Source organism: Homalodisca vitripennis, chromosome 1 (genome assembly GCF_021130785.1).
Source record: "Homalodisca vitripennis isolate AUS2020 chromosome 1, UT_GWSS_2.1, whole genome shotgun sequence".
Taxonomy (NCBI): Eukaryota; Metazoa; Arthropoda; class Insecta; order Hemiptera; family Cicadellidae; genus Homalodisca; species Homalodisca vitripennis.
The window spans coordinates 180,565,066-180,584,688 of NC_060207.1; the positions used below are offsets into that span (position 1 = coordinate 180,565,066).

Sequence of the window (19,623 nt, forward strand, 5' to 3'; positions counted from 1 at the left end):
TTTATCTTTTAGTGAGTTATTATGCATGGATTTTTTTTCAGGAGGAAATTATTTTCTACGGCATTTTGTTTGAGTCAGCTAATACAAAAACATCAGTTCTCGTGTTAAACATGGGAAGTCCTATTTGGATGTCTATTAATTATATCTTATATCTTTTTAAGTGTGACATCTTCCATAATGCTGCAATAAAAAATAAGGATGTAGAAGTGAATGACTAAGGTTTAACTTTGTTCTTATAGGAAAAAAATTCGAATATGTCATTTCAATACAGCCGGTTCTTAAGGTCTGATCCCACGGGTGTAGTAGAATAGTTTTTGTTTATAGCACTGTCTGTGTTTGATAACAATAAAGGATTCTGATTCATGCTTTTATGGACCTTTCACTTAAAGTTAGTATTATCCTGGTAATATGTAATATTAGAATTTAAAATGTTAGAGGCAATTCTGTCTGTAAAGTGTCTAATTTTCACCTCATTACATAATAATCACAAATACAGTGGAACCTCGATAAGTCGGATTAATCGGGACCGCGGCCGATCCGGGTTAACGAAAATCCGAGTTAGCCGGAGAATTAGGTAAAAATTAATAAAATACGGTATACTTACAGATAAACTCCATTATAATTGTAAAAACATCAAACATTTGCACATTTAATTGTTATTAATCCTTACAGTACATTTATAACTGTTCCTTTCCTGGTAAAAAACTGTCAGCTTTGGTTGTACCAATGTTGTCTGCCTGTTATTGTTTCCGAGAATCCGGGACAATGACGCCACTCGGCCGCAGTGTGCCATGAGTCACACACTCACTGTCGTACAGTCCCATCAAATACTGATGCAACATCGATTCACGGATACTATACCACTCAAAAATATTACGTTTTTATTATTGAAATGTTTGTTTGATTTTCAATTTTTTAATTGAAAATCGGTCCGGGTTAGCCGGACTTCCGGGTTAACGGGGGCCGACTTATCAGGGTTGTACTGTAATGTACTTTATTCAAAACAAGAAAGTAAGCAATCAAACTACTAATGTGATAACAAAACAATAACGATGATACAGAATTTTTCTCTTTCTCCAACTTGTTCAAAAAAACATATAATCATCGAAATGGACACTAATTGATAGATTGTTTTGTCCATTATACAATGATACCATTACATTCATTAAGAAACTTTGTTGTTTATTTACAAATTGGATATTTCGCAGCGATGTTTGACCATCACTAATATATCGGTCACCAATTAATTGTTAAGAGAGTAATAAATCAATGAAATTTGTATGTACATGAGATAAAGAGATAAAAAAATATCAAAATATAACTATATAACTACATTAAGAATTATTTTTATGCATTTTTGTATATAATGATGCTAAAATTAATTTTTTAAATTAAGTAATAAATACACTAATTACACATACGTATAATTATGTCACAAAAATATTTCTAAAAGTAGCTATTACACATAGTTCCTTAGCGTGGAATTGTTAACAGATCATTATGGAACCTTTTCACGTTGAGGTGTCAGTGGATTAACAAATCAAGTATGTTCTGTAGTTCTAGGTGATAGTGTAGCTTATGTTTAAAAAAAGTTTTCAAAATCTCTGTTCAGTTCCAGAAGGCGTGTAGTAAATAATTTAATTCGGTAATTTTCAACTCAATTTGTTGTTCTTTATAAAACTGTCTTAAAGTCCTAGTTTAAACTTATGTCTTAAAGTCCTATTCCATTCCAGGGAGAGTTGATGTGTCAGAAACTGGACCAGGTTTCACCTCAGACTGCACCTCATAAACATTATGTGGCCTTCAGATACGTGGATCCTCTCACAGACCAGACACTGGACCAGATACAGAAGTAAGTGCTTGAAACAAGTTAGAGAAGTATTGGAGAGTTTTTAAAGTTTCCAAGTAGGAGACATTAAATCATTTCACAGTTGTATGTAGGATCCGAACATAGGATGATAGAATGTCAGAAAATGTAATGATATGTCGTGGTAATGGCTTTACTGAGAGGCGAATTAAGACTATAAAAATGACCTTGAAATATATGTAAAGACAGGCTATTATATTATTTTTCTGAGAATATTGTTATGATAAATTATTACACATGAAAAATTAATTACGTACTGAAATAGCTAGTTTAGAACATGTGACACATTGATACTTCCTGTACCCAGTTTGGGTTTACTGGCAAGTATAAACTAGTAATGGGACAAGTTAAATACTTCTGTGAGTTGACTAAGGTCATTATTTGTTCCTACTCGAGTTGTAATAAAGATTTGTTGCTAGGTCAGCCTGAGGTCTGACGACTCAAAATGAACTTGCCCAACTCGTTAGACGAATTCATATATGACTCGGTATGAATTCACCTGAATCGGCACAAATTCGCCCAGCTTGTATTGAAATTGCCCGACTTGTTCTGAACTTTAGGGAATTTATACTATTTTTGTGCTATTAGGATTACTATTACTGGTTATAGGATTTGTTACTTTGTATTATTAATTTAAATTATTAATACGCATCTAAGCTCTTAGAATTTTTCTTTTACTTTCATATTTTACATTTCTTATATTACATTATTACTTTTTCAGTATTGTTCAACCAATGTAAATCCAAATAATAAATTAAAGACAATTAGTCTTATTTAGAAATATATTTCATAGGAAATACATATTAATTTCTGTAGCAAGGCATTATTATTTTCTCACAACCTTGTTATAGAAAACCAAGTTGACTAAGTGTCAACTCAAATACTATCAGGTTGAGAGTGAGTCAGAAGGGAGTCATACACTTCAAATTTGCATATAACTTAAGTAATAAATCCGAGTCTGGTAGAATCAGGAATGCACATGACTTGGTGGTGTCACTTGAACAGAAACTAGTCAGATGACTCAAGTTGGCTAAATATTCAAATGCAAGTTACTTGAGTCATCAAAGTACGAGTCATCAATTAGGTACTCGTATGTGAATTACTCGAATCATAAAATTATTCGACTTGTCCCATCATTAATATAAATCAGCCAGAAGCAAATCCTCCTGAGGTTTTAGGTAACTTGTGGTCGCTTTACCATAAATGTTTAGTTTAAGTTCAATATAATTTTTAACATTTATTAAAATACATTTTGTTAGTAAATTAATAAAATCCTAATCAAGAATGGATAGAATTATGAACCTTGTAACTATAGGCTTACAATTATATGGTCAAAGTTAAAAATATATTTAATCATGGTTATTGCGATGAATACAATAGCCAGATATGTCTGTTACATTTACTTCACTCCATGCTTATTTTTCAGAGAAGGAGCAGAACGAGTTGTAGTATTCTCTCAATACCCTCAGTACAGTTGTGCCACTACAGGTTCAAGCCTGAATGCTATCTTTACATACTTCAAGAATAAGTAAGTAACAGTTTTATTAAATTCCAAAATCAAACTTGATGACAAATGTTTTTCAGTGATATAAAGAGATCTGACTAGGAGTAGTATCATATTTGGTCAACCAAATTGTATGGAATGATTCTCTTTCTGATGTTCTTATCAGAAAGATTTGCAACTAATAAATAACATTTTTTTGTTGAACTTTATTTAACCACCCTACAATTATGTTATTAAAACTGCATATAAATTACAGAAATTACTTTACAACAATGAAATGAAATTTATGAGTTTTAGCAGATGTAATTATCCAATTCTTCTTAGTTTAACATCGAGTAATGGATATTTCTGTTCACCACTCGCTAAGGAAGGGTTTGCAGATATTTTTGTCTTATTCTCAGAAGGGTTAAGTGGATGCTTACAACTACGTTCTTGTTGTTCACATTTATTACAAGCTATACATACAGCTTATAAATATAACCAATTTTAAAAATATAATGAAGCGGTTGCTGCAATAATTACTGCATAACACTGATTAAGGTCTAGGAAAACCTGTTCCATTAACACGTTCGCTGCGGGCCACTGTCCGGACAGTCCCGTGACCCTCGCCAAAACTGCGAGGCACTGTCCGGACAGTGCTGATACGCACAATGCATTGCTTATTCGTTTCGCTTGTCACGTGCTGCGATCTTGCAGGAATTGTCGGAAACTTTTCAAGCTTGTTCTAGATGAAGTATACTTACTTTCTGATACGTCAGTTCGTCCTGGAAATGCGGACCTACTGTCCCGACAGTGCCAGCGAAACAGCTGAAATTTCACATGTTTATTGCTATTATGAACCAGTAGGAAAGCAATAAAACACGTGTTCCTAATTTCTTTTCCCTTGTGTTATTGTTTTCGTGAGTAGACGTATCAGCAGCTAGGCTTGTTTGCAAATTGGATAGGTTATTACTACTAAATTAAAAGTAAGGTAATCTTTTACCGGTATTGCGATTTTATCTATATGTGTGGTGTCAATATTTTTCTTGTACATAGTATACACATATTTTGCTTTTTTGTATACAGTATGTAGGCTATTGTCTCCTTAGTAAATTCATTCAAACGATACTTTTATTTGTTTTACTGTGCGGACAGCACGCGGCGGCGATCTGCACCGCGGGCTCTGTGGGTGTTTTACGCTATGTGCGGGACTACTGTCCGGACAGTAGCGTTGTCTAGCAACGGGACCTGATGCATATCAAAGTCGATTGAAGTATTCTTGCTACTTTTGGACATCACACAACACATTTGGTTAGTTATAGTTAAATTTTATATAGCCCGTCATATGTTAACATAAATGATGCCATGCCAAAAATGCGGGCCACTGTCCGGACAGTCCCGATGATTACGAACGCATAAGAACGTAATATAATCGAATATCATTATTTTATAGCGCATCAAACCAAAATAACGCCAATTCAACGAAAATTGCAAGTTTGAATTTTGCCGCATATCGGGTACATCATTGGCCGCTCTTGCCGCAGCGAACGTGTTAACTGGATGTGTGCCATGAATGAAGTGTGCTCTCATTGAAGAATTGTTGGAAATAAGTAAAAGCTGTTAATGTATTCTTTTATTTTATAAACGATTGTAAGTTCATTTAAATTCAAACATACTAACAATGTAAATTATATAACTATAAAACAACACATGAACAATATATATTGCTGATTATCATGTAAAAAGTTCATCAAATGAATAAAGTGACTTTCTAATTAAGTAGTACTTCAAGTTAAATTTGCAAGTCTTAATATTACTAATTTTCATTAACTTATGTCAAAAGGAAGTTTTTAAATAAAATGTACTGTAGCATAAAAGTTTTTTATTTATAAAAATATTAATTATGCTCAGGTATAGCTGGTTGACTCAATTGCCTGGTTATGGTTTTGACCTAATAAAGGAAACCTTGCATAATTGTTTTAACTATTATAAGTGTCTCCTAAATTGTTGTCAGAATTCCCAATTTAGAAAACATATTTTTATTTTTTTTAATGAAATAAAAAAAATATGGCCTTCAGACTCCCAATTTTCATTTAAAAATAACCTATTACAAACAAAAATCTCAAAAAAATTAAAAGAAAAGGTAACAACTACACTGTTGTAAATGAAGAGGTTTTAAATATTAATGATTGAATGTACCATCATTTGAAAAGTAAACCTGCATGTTAACCATTAGTTAAATATATTTTATACAGTAGTCCCGAAATGTTAGATATGCATTTTACTTTTTATTTTGATCATTGATTTAGAACTATGCTTGAAACGAGTATTGTGAACTTTGTGTATGTAAAACAGAATTAATAGTTAAAAGCTTAGAAAAAATGAACATGATTTTAATAATTTCATCTCTGTATTGTTTTCAAACAAAGCTTGGGGTATGCGGTTGTCATTGAAACACTAATAAAAGATTGAGTTTGTTTATTGTTTGTTTTCATTTCATTAGATCTCGACCAAAGAACGTTAAATGGAGTGTAATTGACAGATGGCCTGTACATCCTCTATTAGCAAAAACGTTTGCTGATCGTATTCTGACCGAGCTAAAACAGTTTCCTGCTGAAAAAACAGAAGGATGTTGTCATTTTGTTCTCAGCTCATTCTCTACCACTGAAGGTAAGTTGAAATAGCTATTTTTTAGTGCTTTGGCTGAAATGCTACAGTTAAGTAATTAAAGTTAGTAGAGGGAGGACAAAGTTGTTAGAAGAGAGGAAGTTTGTTTTGTGAACATTTATGAGTTGGCTATAAGTCAAATATAGAAAAAAAGTTTTGTACTTACGAGGGGTATCCAAAAAGTAAGTTTCCCTGTTCTGTAAAAAGACGCGTACGTAACACAGCGTGCAGCTGTGGCGGGGATATGTAGCGCGGTTCGGTTGGCAACAGGTGTGCGCCGGTCACTGGCCCATTGTCACACTTCTCAGTCAGTTGCTGCCCAAACATCATGGAGACTCCACTGCGTTCTGCCGCCAGTTGCGAAGTCCGTAGTGTTATTCGTTTCTTGACCGCCAAAAACGAAACTGTGCCGTTGAAATTCATCGTCAGTTGTGTCAAGTGTATGGTGAACATGTTATGTCCGTTCAGATGGTCCGTCGTTGGCGTGCAATGTTTTTTGGAAGGAAGAGAAAATGTTCATGACGATGAGCTTAGTGGCCGACCGGCCAATTCTCGGCAACCTGACGTCCATTAATGCTGTACGAGCAGTTATTGACAATGATAAGCGAGTGACTCTCGATGAAATTATGGATAAAACTGCCGTCAAGTGTTGAAGTTAGCCGGTCATCTGTGCACAATATCATGACAGAAGATCTTCAGCTTGCAAAAGTGTGTGCAAGATGGGTGCCTCGCTTATTGAGCAATGCCCATAAACAACAACGAATGGCTGCTGCCCAGTCTTTCTTGCGATTGTTTGACGATGAAGATGAAAACCTTTTCAGTAGAAATAGTCACTGGTGATGAAACATGGATTTCACCACTCAACTCCAGAGACCAAACGCCAGAGTATGGTGTGGCAAAAAAAAAAGGAGAGGCAGCTCCTCAAAAAGCCAAAGTTTTTGAGTCGGCAGGAAAGGTATGGCTACAGTTTTTTTGGGACTGCCGTGGAGTGTTATTGATTGACTATCTTCCTCGTGGCGAAACCATAAATGCAGAAAGGTATTGTGAAGTTCTCACCAGACTTCGGTGGGCAATACAGAATAAACGGCGCGGACTTTTGTCGCGCACGGTTCTGCTTATTCAAGATAACGCCCGACCACACGCTGCTCGTGCAACAATGGAACTTTTGAGGAAATTTAAGTGGGATGTTTTTGGTCAATCCTCCATACTCACCAGATCTTGCACCTAGCGATTTTCATCTGTTTCCGGAGCTGAAAAGACACCTTGGCGGTCAGCGATTTGCCAACAGCGATGACCTTCAAAATGAGGTGGATACTTGGCTTAAAAATTGGCGGGTGAATTTTGTGATGAGCTGGAATAAAAAAAACTACTTCCTAGATACCAAGAGTGCTTAAAAAAGGGATGGTAACTATGTAGAAAAAAATAAGGTATGATGTAAAAAGTTGAATAAATGTGTTTCAGTTATTTTTTGAGTCTTTTTAACTTTTTCATAATTAATGGAAACTTACTTTTTGGATACCCCTCGTACATATTGAACATTCATTATTGAAAATATAAGGGTAATATTAGTAATTAATGTAATACTTATTGTTTTCCATGTATGTTATTTACTATGTAATATGTGCTCAAATAAAGTTGTTTTCATGTCATTAACCCTTTTAGTGTCAAACAAAAATTTTTTGAAATTTGTACCAGGAATGCCAGGCGTACACATGCATGTTTGTACCAAGATTGCCAGCCACGTTTAGCCAAAATGTACAAGTAATTCTTTAAACAAATTGCAAACTACACTATTTTTTAAGATAAATTCATGGGTTTGTTTTTTTTTTGTTTTTAAACTTACATTGTTGTATTTTGTGTCCTGCACTTTATTTGACAAAAAATTGTGTTTTATTACTTAAAAAAAAATTAAATTATTAGTATTTAAAATTTTTTATTTTTTACTTTAACTTGTGATACACAACAGTAAAAAGAACATTGGAAAAACATTGATTACATCACTGAAGTCCTAATTTTATTCTATTGAAATTTTACAAAACTTTCAAACTGATAAATTAAAAAATTTGTGAAAGTACAAAATGAATATCCAAAAGTGTGCTAACCTGGAAAAACACTCCGTTTTGCCTAATCTGTTAAATGTCTTCTTGTTTTCTTGAAGGTCTTAACACAAGAGTTAAAATATTCACAGATCAATAGGCTAGTAACTCTCTTGAAATAAATAAAAATTGTTCTCTAGGGATCACTTAAAATAACAAGTAACTATTTACATAAAAATGTACAAAATAGAAAATTTGAAGAGAACGTTCTGCAGAAGTGTAGAGGGTAACACTTGGTGTGCATTCCTCTCTTACATTTAACACACATATAGGATGATTTTTTTTTGTTTTCCTCCTGATTTAGTGCTTGCTACGCTACATAACACAAACAGTTTTTTTTTCTTTTTTTCTCCAATTTTTTCAAAAAAGTTTCTGACGTGAGCATTACCACCACCACCCACGGATGCTTGCCATAGGGTCTGGTGGCACTTTCCTGCAAATGAAGCCACTGATCACCTAGCTCGTCAACAATCGATACCAGAAAAATTCTAGATGTAATATAGGCTTTGTAGTGTTTTGCTTGTATAATATATAGGCCTTCAAAAGCATTCTGGATAAGAGATTGAAGGTAATTTTTTTTTCCAAAATTTAAAACTTCTCCTATCGTCCAGGTATTGGTTATAGCATTTGGTCTGATCCGTCAACCCCACCCATATTAAGCATTGTAATTACATATCATTTTTGGTTTGTTAGATATGACAGTAAAATTTTCTCTGCGTTTTACTTTACGCTCTGAAGCAGCGACATCATTTGTAGACAACAGCAGAACCTTCTTTTTTTGTGGCCTGCTTTTGTCTGTAGCCAAGAATAATCATTTCACTTTTCCTCATGTATTTTGTTTCTCCAACTTTACATTTTTGTATCATTTGAGCAGGGATACCTTTACGTGCCTTAGAGTGCCAGTTATAAAGGATTCCTTAGAATGTAGATGTGTTGCCAATGTCAGGGAGGTGAAAAAATTGTCCACAAACACGTGGTATCCCCTTATTGTACAAATTAGACATACTCATTAGTTTATCCACTACTGTAAAGCCTAAATCTTTTTCTTTCATCAATGTCTTCTCATTGCCTTTGGCTCCTTTGTATACAAAAAAACTTACACAATAATGAGTGGTAAGCATCAACCAACATCCATAACTTCACACCCCCACCGGTAATGTTTTTTTAGGCATGTACTGGAGAAGAAGCTGTGAAATGTGTTTTGGTTGCAATCATGCTTTCGTCAATAGATAAATTTTTATCTGGGTGTAAAATGCAATTTGGGAAATCCGGTTCATGTGATCAATCAGTGGTTCGAACCTAGCACAAGGATCGTAGTTTGGTTGGCCTGACTTAGGTAAATTTTGTAGTATCCACCAAGTGAAAAAATTTTCAGTATTGCCTGAAAACGGTTCCTCGTCATCATTCTAGGGAACCAAGGAATCAATTGACTTTTAAGAGTAGACCAAAAGAAGCAAATAGTGTTTTTGTCTTTTGATAGCCATATTTATCAACACCAGAAGGGAAGCTTGCATTTCGTTTACAGTCACAGGTCTCCAAGATTTTAGCCTACTGTGTTCTTTCATTCTATTGCGATTTTATCAGTAAAGTTCCTGGCGTACTTGTAATGTAAACCGAACCATTATTTCAATCAAAGGAATGGTAAAAGAAAATTTTTGAAATAAGCATATGGAGGAGAAGTTCATTGGAGGACAGTGCTTGACTCCTGGCTGTTCCTGAAAGTGTATGGAATGGTTAGGCCTGTGTTCAATATCATTGGTTTCATTCACTGTCCACCCAGTCAGGTTCATTCTCAGAGTCTTCTGCAGAGCTACTACTGCTATCCCTATCGTTAGGCCTAGATCTTTGAGGTATCACTCTACGGCCTTGTTAGTTAGGCCTAGCCCTATGACAACGTGATGGTTCACTATCAGATGAATCATTGTTAGATTCATCTGAATTTGTATCAATTACCAAGTTTAGTCGATTCAGTCCTAAACCTTCATTACCTGAGGAAGTTGTCGGTCCAACGGGATCGTAGGTCGGGTCATTATCTGTATCGACGTCAACAACCGAACTTGAACTCGACACGTTTTCATTTTCTGAAATTTCACTCACGAAACCATCAGAAAGATATTCACTTTCTACTAATCTAGGGATGGTATTATCACTAACAGGTGAATGAGAACGTTTCATTTTGATAGAAAGAAGTCATTAGCACATTTCACTTCACTCAAAACACTCACGAACAACTAAAGTACAACTGTAAACAACAACTACAATGCTGTCTAATGTTGAAAGTTGAGAAACGAAATGCACAGAATAGCCAACTTTAAAATCAAAATATGGCTACCTAGTATGACTTATAAACTGGGTAATGTAATTATCAAAAAGATCGTTGTATTGCGATTCTAAAACATTGCAAGTATGTTTATTTAAACTAATTAAAGTAATTTTTTTTTTTTTACAAAACGTCCGAAAATACGGACGCTGGCAAACTACGCACAATAATCCAACGTCCAAAAATTCGGACGTTGGCACTAAAAGGGTTAATAGTGTCAGTCATATAAAGTAATAAATTTTGTTAATAATGTCAGTTATATAAAGTAATAAATTTAACTATCATACAATTCTTACAACGTAATAATCTTACCTACCCTGATTTGAGATCAGAAGAGGTGTAAAATTAATCAAAAAATAAATTGGATTATTGATTATAAAGTCCTTGAGTATATATATTTTTTTTTTTATTTTTAAATATTACTTTAAGATTTAATATTATCTAGCAGGTTTCTCCATGTATTTTGGCTGTTTTATAAAATTGTTATCTGTGATGACTTAAAATAATTTTATCTTTATATTTAGTATTACGTGCATGGATGGAAAAATCTGAAGTGTATTACATTGGAAAAATAAACTGTTCATACACAGTAGATATTTTACATTTACAAAATGTCCTTTAGCTGATTGGTCATATTTTAGTTTGAGTATATTCCTATTGCCTCTTTTGGTTGTTTTACAATCTAAATAAATTGCCTCAGTGTCTCCATTCCACATTAATAGGACATCGTGTTAAGTGTATATATTTCAGAGCAAAGCATGTTTCTCCAACACTTGTCTTGCAATGGCGGTGAGTTCAGTGTTGTTTACCTTTATCACTGATTTTGTTTCAAGAAAAAATAGTTTTATATTCAGTTGATTGCAAACATTCCGTAAAATATTTTTCTTGATCTGTATATATTATAACACTAATTTTTAGTATACCTAAATACGAGGCATGTTTTTAAAGTAAGTACCATTTTTAAATTACACCGCCGCAGCGCTGCAGTTGCCATTTAGCGCATGCGCGTAGTGTAGCTACATCAGTTGGGAAGCCACAGATGCCGTTTGATCGAGTCTTCATTTGTTTACGTGGTTTTAAAAAACCGCTGACTATCGAGAATCCGGCCGACTGTGAAGTGCATGCTGTGATTTGTTTTCTCTGTGTTAAAGGCTTAAAAGCAATTGACATTCATCGTCAAATCAGTGAAGTTTATGGTGAAAACATTATGAATGAAGGAATGTTGCGGACATGGGTTAGGGCTTTCAAAGATGGCAGCACAAACGTTCATAATGAGGAACAAAGTGGGCGACCTTCAGTCATTACCGATTATGTCATTCAAAAAGTGGACTGTAAAGTGAAAGACAGACGGCTGAAATTCAACATCCCCTAGGAAAGTTAAATTCAAGCAAACAATTTCTGCCTAGAAAATCATGTGCACTGTCTTTTGGGACAGACAAGGTATGTTGTTGGTAAAATTTTTGCCTTGCGGTGAAAACAATTAATGCAGCCGCGTACTGTGAAACTTAAAAAAAAGTGCGCTGCGCAATTCAAAACAGAAGGCGTGGCATGCTGAGTGCAGGCGTCATTTTGTTCCACGATAATGCTCGTCCACATTCAACAAATCGGAACGCAAGAGCTCATCACTTCATTTGGCTGGGAACAATTAAACCATCCTCCATACAGTCCCGATCTAGCGCCTAGTGACTACCATTTGTTTCTGCACTTGAAGACGCATTTGGCGGGGAAGCGTCATTCCAATGATGAAGAAGTAAAAACGTCTGTGCAACAGTGGTTGTCCAGTCTGGCGGCAAGCTTCTTTGACGACGGCATACAAAAGCTGGTCCCAAGATACGACAAGTGCCTTAATAATAATGGAAATTATGTAGAGAAGTAGAGGAAAGAATGCTCTTTCAGATAAATAAAGTTTTGTTTGAAAAATTTACGTGTTGATTTTTTATATCAAAACAGTACTTACTTTGAAAACATGCCTCGTGTATATCTCGGAAGTTCTTCATATTAACATAACCTAGTATATTATAACATGCATAGTGTTATCATGGTTGTCTGAAACATGTTCAGTCACTATTATTCCCGATAATCAAGGTTTTACTGTATTTATCATTATTTTCTAGTTTCACAAAAGACTGTATTACAATTTGTTCTATTCTGTTTGGTATTATATTTAGAATTGAATCATCAGCATGAAGTTGATTCATAGTCTTATAGGTTAGAACATTATTTATATCCTTCTTATAAGTTATAAAAGTTAAACTGGTCCTGAAGTATTTATGATAAGAGAAACCAGTAAGTACAAATCAACAAGGATTTTGAATCAGTTATTGGTCTTCATGTGTGTTTTTTTTTTTAGTTATTCCAGTTAACCTACTTTGGTATGCCCATGTCTACTTAGAACATCAGACCTAATCGCTTTAAGAAGTTAAATGTTGTTATAGCTGCTATTCTATGTAGCTTATTCGAAAAGTAAGGATAACAGGCTTGGTAAACATTTTGGAGTACATGAAGTTCTATTTTAAGTCATTATCTATTTTTCCACTTAGTGATTGATCATCAAGCCCAACCAATCTGTTTTATCTGGGAGTAAATTTCTGAATTCCTAGAAATAATGTGAGATGGATGGGTCAGAACATCTCATCAAAATGTTTCAATTCATGTCGTACAAGCTGTATGGCAAATAATAAATAAGGAATTTCATGGAAATCCTTTTATCAATTTTCATCGATTGAAGAAACAGCATTTTGTATCCTAAATATAAGTAAATTGTCTCGTAAAGAATGACGAAATCACAAAATGCATTTTTAAGTTGTATCTATGGTATGATTACAATACCATGAATACATTTAGTATTTTAACAAAAAGTAAGATATATTATTTTTCAACATGAAGATGGGGTTTTAACTCCGAAAGTGGTAGTTGCACCTAGTACGAACAAGAACTGAAGATGGTCATAATGTACATAAAAGTTTTTAAATTTTAATTCGTAATAAGAGTCAAAAATCTAATTAAAGAATCCTTTCTTCCACTTTTCTGGTTCTAGTCTCTATTGACTCTGCAGGTTTATTGAGTTTGCCATACCTTATCAGTTGAGAATGTCAATGTGCATTTCTAACTTTCCAGGATCTTTTATTGTACTGAAGATTACAGCAACTTTTAAATGGTTGTGACCACATTCACTTTTACTATGGCCATGACTAAGCTCAGACTACACATTATAAGCTCTATCTTCTCATGTTGTAGTGCAGTCTGATAGTATGACTTTTATGCTTTAATTTTCAAGTACACCACTTGTTTGTGTCAAAGTACCAATATTGTATTGCAGGCTGTCAACAGAGGGGACCCATACCCAGGGGAGGTAGGAGCTACTGTACAGTTGGTGATGCAGGAGTTGGGTCACTGTAACCCCTATTCCTTAGTATGGCAGTCCAAAGTTGGCCCATTGCCATGGCTCGAGCCGTACACTGATGATGCCATAAAAAGTGAGTATAGCACTAAGATTGCTTTCAGTTTCAAAAAGTAATTTGCTATTCGCACACTGTATAAAAGAATATCCATTAACATGTAAGAGGTCGCACCTTTGTTCTGCAAGCGAGAAGTCTCCTGAAGGCAATTTGCTCACACTCACTTGTTATTATTTTCAAGTAATGTTATTGACATTACTGTACCATTCAACAAACTACGAATGGCCACACAGTAGCCATTCATAGATAAATGAATATAAAGTAAAATTGCCAACCCCAAGCAATTAAACCATTGCTTATCTTACAAAAATAATAAGACAAGATATGGTCTTAAAGTAGATATGGCCTGTAGATGTGTATCTGATTCTTGTGTATCCATGTTACAGTTTAAGTTAGCTTGACTTAACTGTATCTCAGAATATACTACTTTAAATTTTCTGTTATAAAACTTTGTCAGTAAAAAGACATTACAAGTAGTGCAACATTTGCCATAAAATGTAGACTGACATTACAAGTACTGTAACTAACATTTGCCATAAAATTAGACTACGCGAAAGTTTACACATGAGCAAATTGTCGTGTGTCTTTATTTTTAGACGTAGATAAAAGATTTGTTTGTACATAAAGTAATTATGTCTCTTTAGAAGAGAGTAATTTTGCTGTCTACAAATATTTTCTGTGTTAATTATAGTTTAAATTCTTCATAGTAAAAGTGTGTATGTATGTTTTAGGATATTAACCTTTCCCACACTGTAAACGGATATATTAGAATGGTAGGCTTTGACCAAAATGCCAAATACATTTATATTTGATACTATAGATTGTGAGTTTTATTTAGTTCACAAAAGGCCCTCGGTGCACGCTCCATGCTTATCTTGGTTGCCAAGGAAGTAGTATTTATAAACGACCTTCACTCTGCAGCAGGGGGAGGGGAGCACCCTTTGTCTATCTCGGACCACTTGCTTATCAGTTCTTGTCTTCTACAGAGCCATAACCAAACATATCGATGGCGAGTATTACTGGTTTCTCAGTCATCATGAGCGCGCATCTACTAAGTTTTTTTTATTATTCTTCAAAGTGTGGTAGTGTTGTGATTAGTGTGTATAATCTTGTTTTATAGCAAAATGGAATTCGTTTCAGTTTAATTACAATTTACAATTAAATTAAAATTTATTTTAAATAAACAATTTTGTAAATAGCTCTTTTTTATTTTTATCAATAAATATGCTAATTTTAAGTAAAATTCCCTTTTTTATACTTTTTCTGCTTTCACCTGTTATAATTTTGCTATAATAAACATAAGCTTTGAATTTAAAGAAACAAAAATTTTTTACTTGTCTTGGAGTTATAAGAAAGTTAACGGATTTATTAGTGGCGTGCAAAGGGTTAAAAGACTTGCAGTGTTGGAAACTATTTTGAACTCCTACATTTCACCTATGGTTAGTTTCCATAAGCGTTGTTTTTAGATTATTAGTTTTAATGTTTTTCTTGTTTCTTCAGGTTACGTGAAGCAAGGAAAGAAGAATTTTATACTTGTGCCAATTGCTTTTGTAAACGAACATATTGAAACACTTCATGAAATGGACATTGAGTACTGCAATGATCTTGGAAAAGAGGTAAGGTGAAAACAAGACACTAGGGATGTAATTGTACAAAGTCGACAGGGTCAAGCTTATGTCAGTTAATCAAAATTTCGGAAAAGTCGGACCCCAATTATAAACTTGCTTTGGTTGGTATTGATATCTTTAAATTGAGAAGGAGTGCTGTGTACACACTTACACACCTTCAGCTAGCATCGGGATTCGCTGTTTATAATATGAGAAAGTAATCAATTCCTGATAGAAAGCACTTTTTTTTATAGGAAAGTTTACAAAAAAACACACATTATTTGGTTAAAATGTTACAAAATTCCATTGTGTACATGGAAATACTGTTACAACTGCCAACAATATCTTGCTTCTAGCAGCAGTCACTTCTAGCAAGTGTTCACTGCCATAACATTCACAACAGACATTTTGTAGTTCAAGACAGAGTGATTTTCACAGTATGGTAATAAAGTCCTTACAAAACTTTGAGTTACATAACTTTCTATTGTAATACCAATGACGACTGGATTATGGAAAAATGTATTTCCTTTAATGTAATGTACTTTGGATAACTAAGTGCAATCCAGATAATCGTGTCCCTAGTGTATTTGTGTTTTTTATTTATCGATAATAAAGCAACACTATGTTTCACATCATATTATTGTAATATAAATATAATATTACACTTATGCTAATATTAGTAGTATTATTTATTGTTTTTGTTATTATTATATTACTGAATATTTTGCCATACTTCCAATATTTCTTTATTAATGGACATGTTTTGAACTAAGAATTAATATAATGAATTATTAAAACTTTGCATTACTAAAATGCAATTATAGTACAATCTTGCATGATAAATTTAATTAAATTTACAAGAAATCTATGAAAGAAATCTGTTAAATCTATGAAAAGTATAACTGAAAACTTTGTAATACACACTCTCTTACAATACATACAACAGATTTATGCATTAAATAAATTTGTACTTTTGTTTGATTTTATAATTTGTTTAACTTGTCTCTCTTTGTTCAGCTGTGTGTAGAGAACATGAGAAGAGCTGCGGCCCCCAACGACCACCCTCTCTTCATTTCTGCATTGACAGACATCGTCGCCACACATCTGAAGGGTGATCGAGGAGTCAGCCCAAAGTTTCTGATCAGGTGTCCTCACTGCTCCAGTGCCCGATGCCATGAATCCAAAAAGTTCTTTGCTGAACTGTGTGCCTGACATTATGCAGGGCCGGCCATACAATAGATTCAATGTTAGGGTGGTGGAGTTTTCATCTCAAGTGGTTCAATCTGTAAGAACCAAGAAGACTTATGATACTTTCATGAAATGGAAAATCAATATGCAAAACAAAATGTTACTCCTATGAGGTTGTAAAAGCTTGATGGACACGTTTCTGTGAAATAATGTGTGTTTTACCTCAGCATAAAAAATCAGCTATTTTGTGATTCATATTTTTAAGGTTTTGTCAATATTATAACCTTTTGAGTACTATGTTGACATTTAATATGTAAAGATGGCTAGTATGAGTAAGTTTTAATAATTATAATTATAAGCCTGTGGCATAAACATGACAACTAGCAACTTGTTCTCAGACATGAGCCATTGGCTCATGGCACTGTAAAGCATAAAGTATATGGTATGAAAAATTAAGAAGTAATTAAGTTAACCAATGTCAAAATTAAAGAGTTGAAATATTTACAAAACATAAAAGAATTCAGAAGAGTAAAGGACTAAATATACATGTTAAAAGCAGATGAGTTGAAAATTATAAAATGTATTGGCTGAGCATTAGCGAAGCCTATCACTTGAACTGACCTATATACGTGAAATTTTGCATGAAGCTTCTTTTTTATATGAGAAATACTGAGTTTGATGATGGTGCTGGTGCATGTCAAGAGATTTGGCTGAGTGTTAGTGAATACTTTTACACTGGTCAACCTTGATAGCAATGGGAAAATAGCAGAATAAATACATTTGTAAACAGACCGAATACTACCATATGAGGTTTCAGCATGAAACATTTTTTATTCATAGAAGAGTGGACAGTAAATAAATTGGTGAAAAGATTCGATTTCAGTGCACTCTTGCTTTGTAGTATCTTCCATAGCTCACCTAAAGTTTTATAATTTGACATCGTTATGAACTGTTATCTGTATTGACTAAAACATTAATATTTTAACACTGAGCAATGTATACTTAAGCCAGCTGAATAAAACAAACAAAACGTTTTAGTAAAGACAAAAGATCTGTCTTAGTAGTGAGACAAATAATTGCTTAAAATAGTTGTGACTGGTGCCAATAGATTGCATATTAATGCTTTCTATGTAAAAACAGTTTTACAGGAAATAACACTGCACGGCGAGTGTGCAAACTTAGAAAGACATTTAAAAGTTGGCAGGATTAAAATCCAACGTATAGGACTCATTCATAGAGCCTTATAGCATCACTAAGCCACATAGTAGTTAGAAATGCACTTATTGAAAATTCACTAGAGCGCTTGCATATTTTTTGTAACATTAATTAACAAATACAGCCCATGAATTTTTTTAACAGGTTATTTTGTTTTATTATATACGTTTTGCCTTTTAACAAATTTTTCCATAAGAAGTTTTTCAATGTAATGAACATTGTATTTGGCTGTACTATACCATAACAGACTGTAACGTCTTATGATGAATTCGTATTATGAATTTGAGTCTTGCAAATGGAAATAATTTGTACGTATGGATTGACAATACCGTTTTTTTTTTCTGCTAAATTCTCACCTTTGCTTTTTATGTGTATATTTAAATACATAAATTTTACAATTTATTTACATAGTAATAATAATTATACACATGGCAGACATATTTTATAATGGAAATGTTACTATAAACATTGCAATGAAAGGATTATTTTGTTATCTATTACCATTTTTTGTATATTAATAATTTAATTAACTATCTAAAGATTGAGTTATGAATTGCTGACTGAAGGTACAGTGGCTGGTCCTTTCCTTTTTTCTTAATAAATGAACTCTGCAATCAGTAGTAACCATTATCTGCTCTCATTAAAAATATCTATCTTGTAAGTTTCTTAAGTTAAATTTCTACTGTTGCTTGACCCAACATTACAGTACCATACCGGTTAGTTCTATAAGGTTAGAATTTATCTGACATTTTTGCCTTACTTCATTGTGCATTAACAGAAACTCAAAATCAATAAACTGATTTTATAGATAACATTCCTGAAGGCCATTTGGTATGGGATGAATAAAACAAAAAAATTAAATTATTAACAAAAACAAAGTCAACTTCAATAAAAAATAATAATCAATTAGACAGGAATAGGCTGTGGCAGCTTTTCAGTATGTCACACTGACGATCCTGGTAGCATAAGAGAGCACAGGAGTTGAGCAAAAGTTTTAAGAGTCAACTTTAAAATAATAAAAACATTGTTTACAATGTTTATGATTCAGCAGTTGCTTTTTCTGTTCTAAAAGCAAAATTTACGTTGTGGCTACTGCTTTCTGGTACCTATTGATCTTTTTTTACTTTGTATACAAATTAAACTTGAGATTTTTTTGCAGTAACAAATTATAATTTAAAGATAAGCAATGATACAAGAATTTTACACCTAATAATATAATTTTGTTACTTTTGAAATATTTATTTTATGTGTTAGATTAGCTCTGAGTTATGTTGTGGACAAAGGTTTTAATAAATTGTTTTTAATTAAGTTTCAATGTGATATTTTTACTCCCATAAGAAATATTGTTCTTTAGAGTAAAACTTAATAATAAGTGGTATAATTTGTTGGCTCCCACTTCACTTTTCGCATGAAATCAAATATTTCTAAATTTTTAATTGTTTAGTGGTGTGAAGATAGAGATTTAAATCCATTCTAATTTAAGTAGAGATTTAAATATAGATAAACACAGTAAAGACAACATTTGGGATCAGTGATATTATATGAGTAAAGAATATAGCGAAAAGCTAAACATTGTTACCGTGCAGATTTATCTTTATATACACACCCAAATGATTGATACGATATGATATTGGTGTATCATTACATCTTACTGGGTTTTATGCACCAGGTAAATGGTTTCTTAGCTGGTTTATGTATTATTGAGTAGTACCTATTTATAGC

At 33.3% G+C, this 19,623-nt stretch overlaps 1 protein-coding gene across 1 annotated transcript in view; it reads left to right on the top strand.

Moving 5' to 3' along the window:
- The window catches only part of LOC124352809 (ferrochelatase, mitochondrial-like), a 29,337-nt gene extending 10,127 nt beyond the window's left edge, over positions 1-19,210 (top strand). The window contains 7 exon segments of the mRNA XM_046802496.1: positions 1,734-1,852; positions 3,294-3,395; positions 5,854-5,956; positions 5,958-6,020; positions 13,753-13,909; positions 15,392-15,507; positions 16,516-19,210. Coding sequence (XP_046658452.1) covers positions 1,734-1,852; positions 3,294-3,395; positions 5,854-5,956; positions 5,958-6,020; positions 13,753-13,909; positions 15,392-15,507; positions 16,516-16,710 — 855 coding nt within the window. The 3' untranslated portion in view covers positions 16,711-19,210.
- Positions 19,211-19,623: the final 413 nt, after the last annotated feature.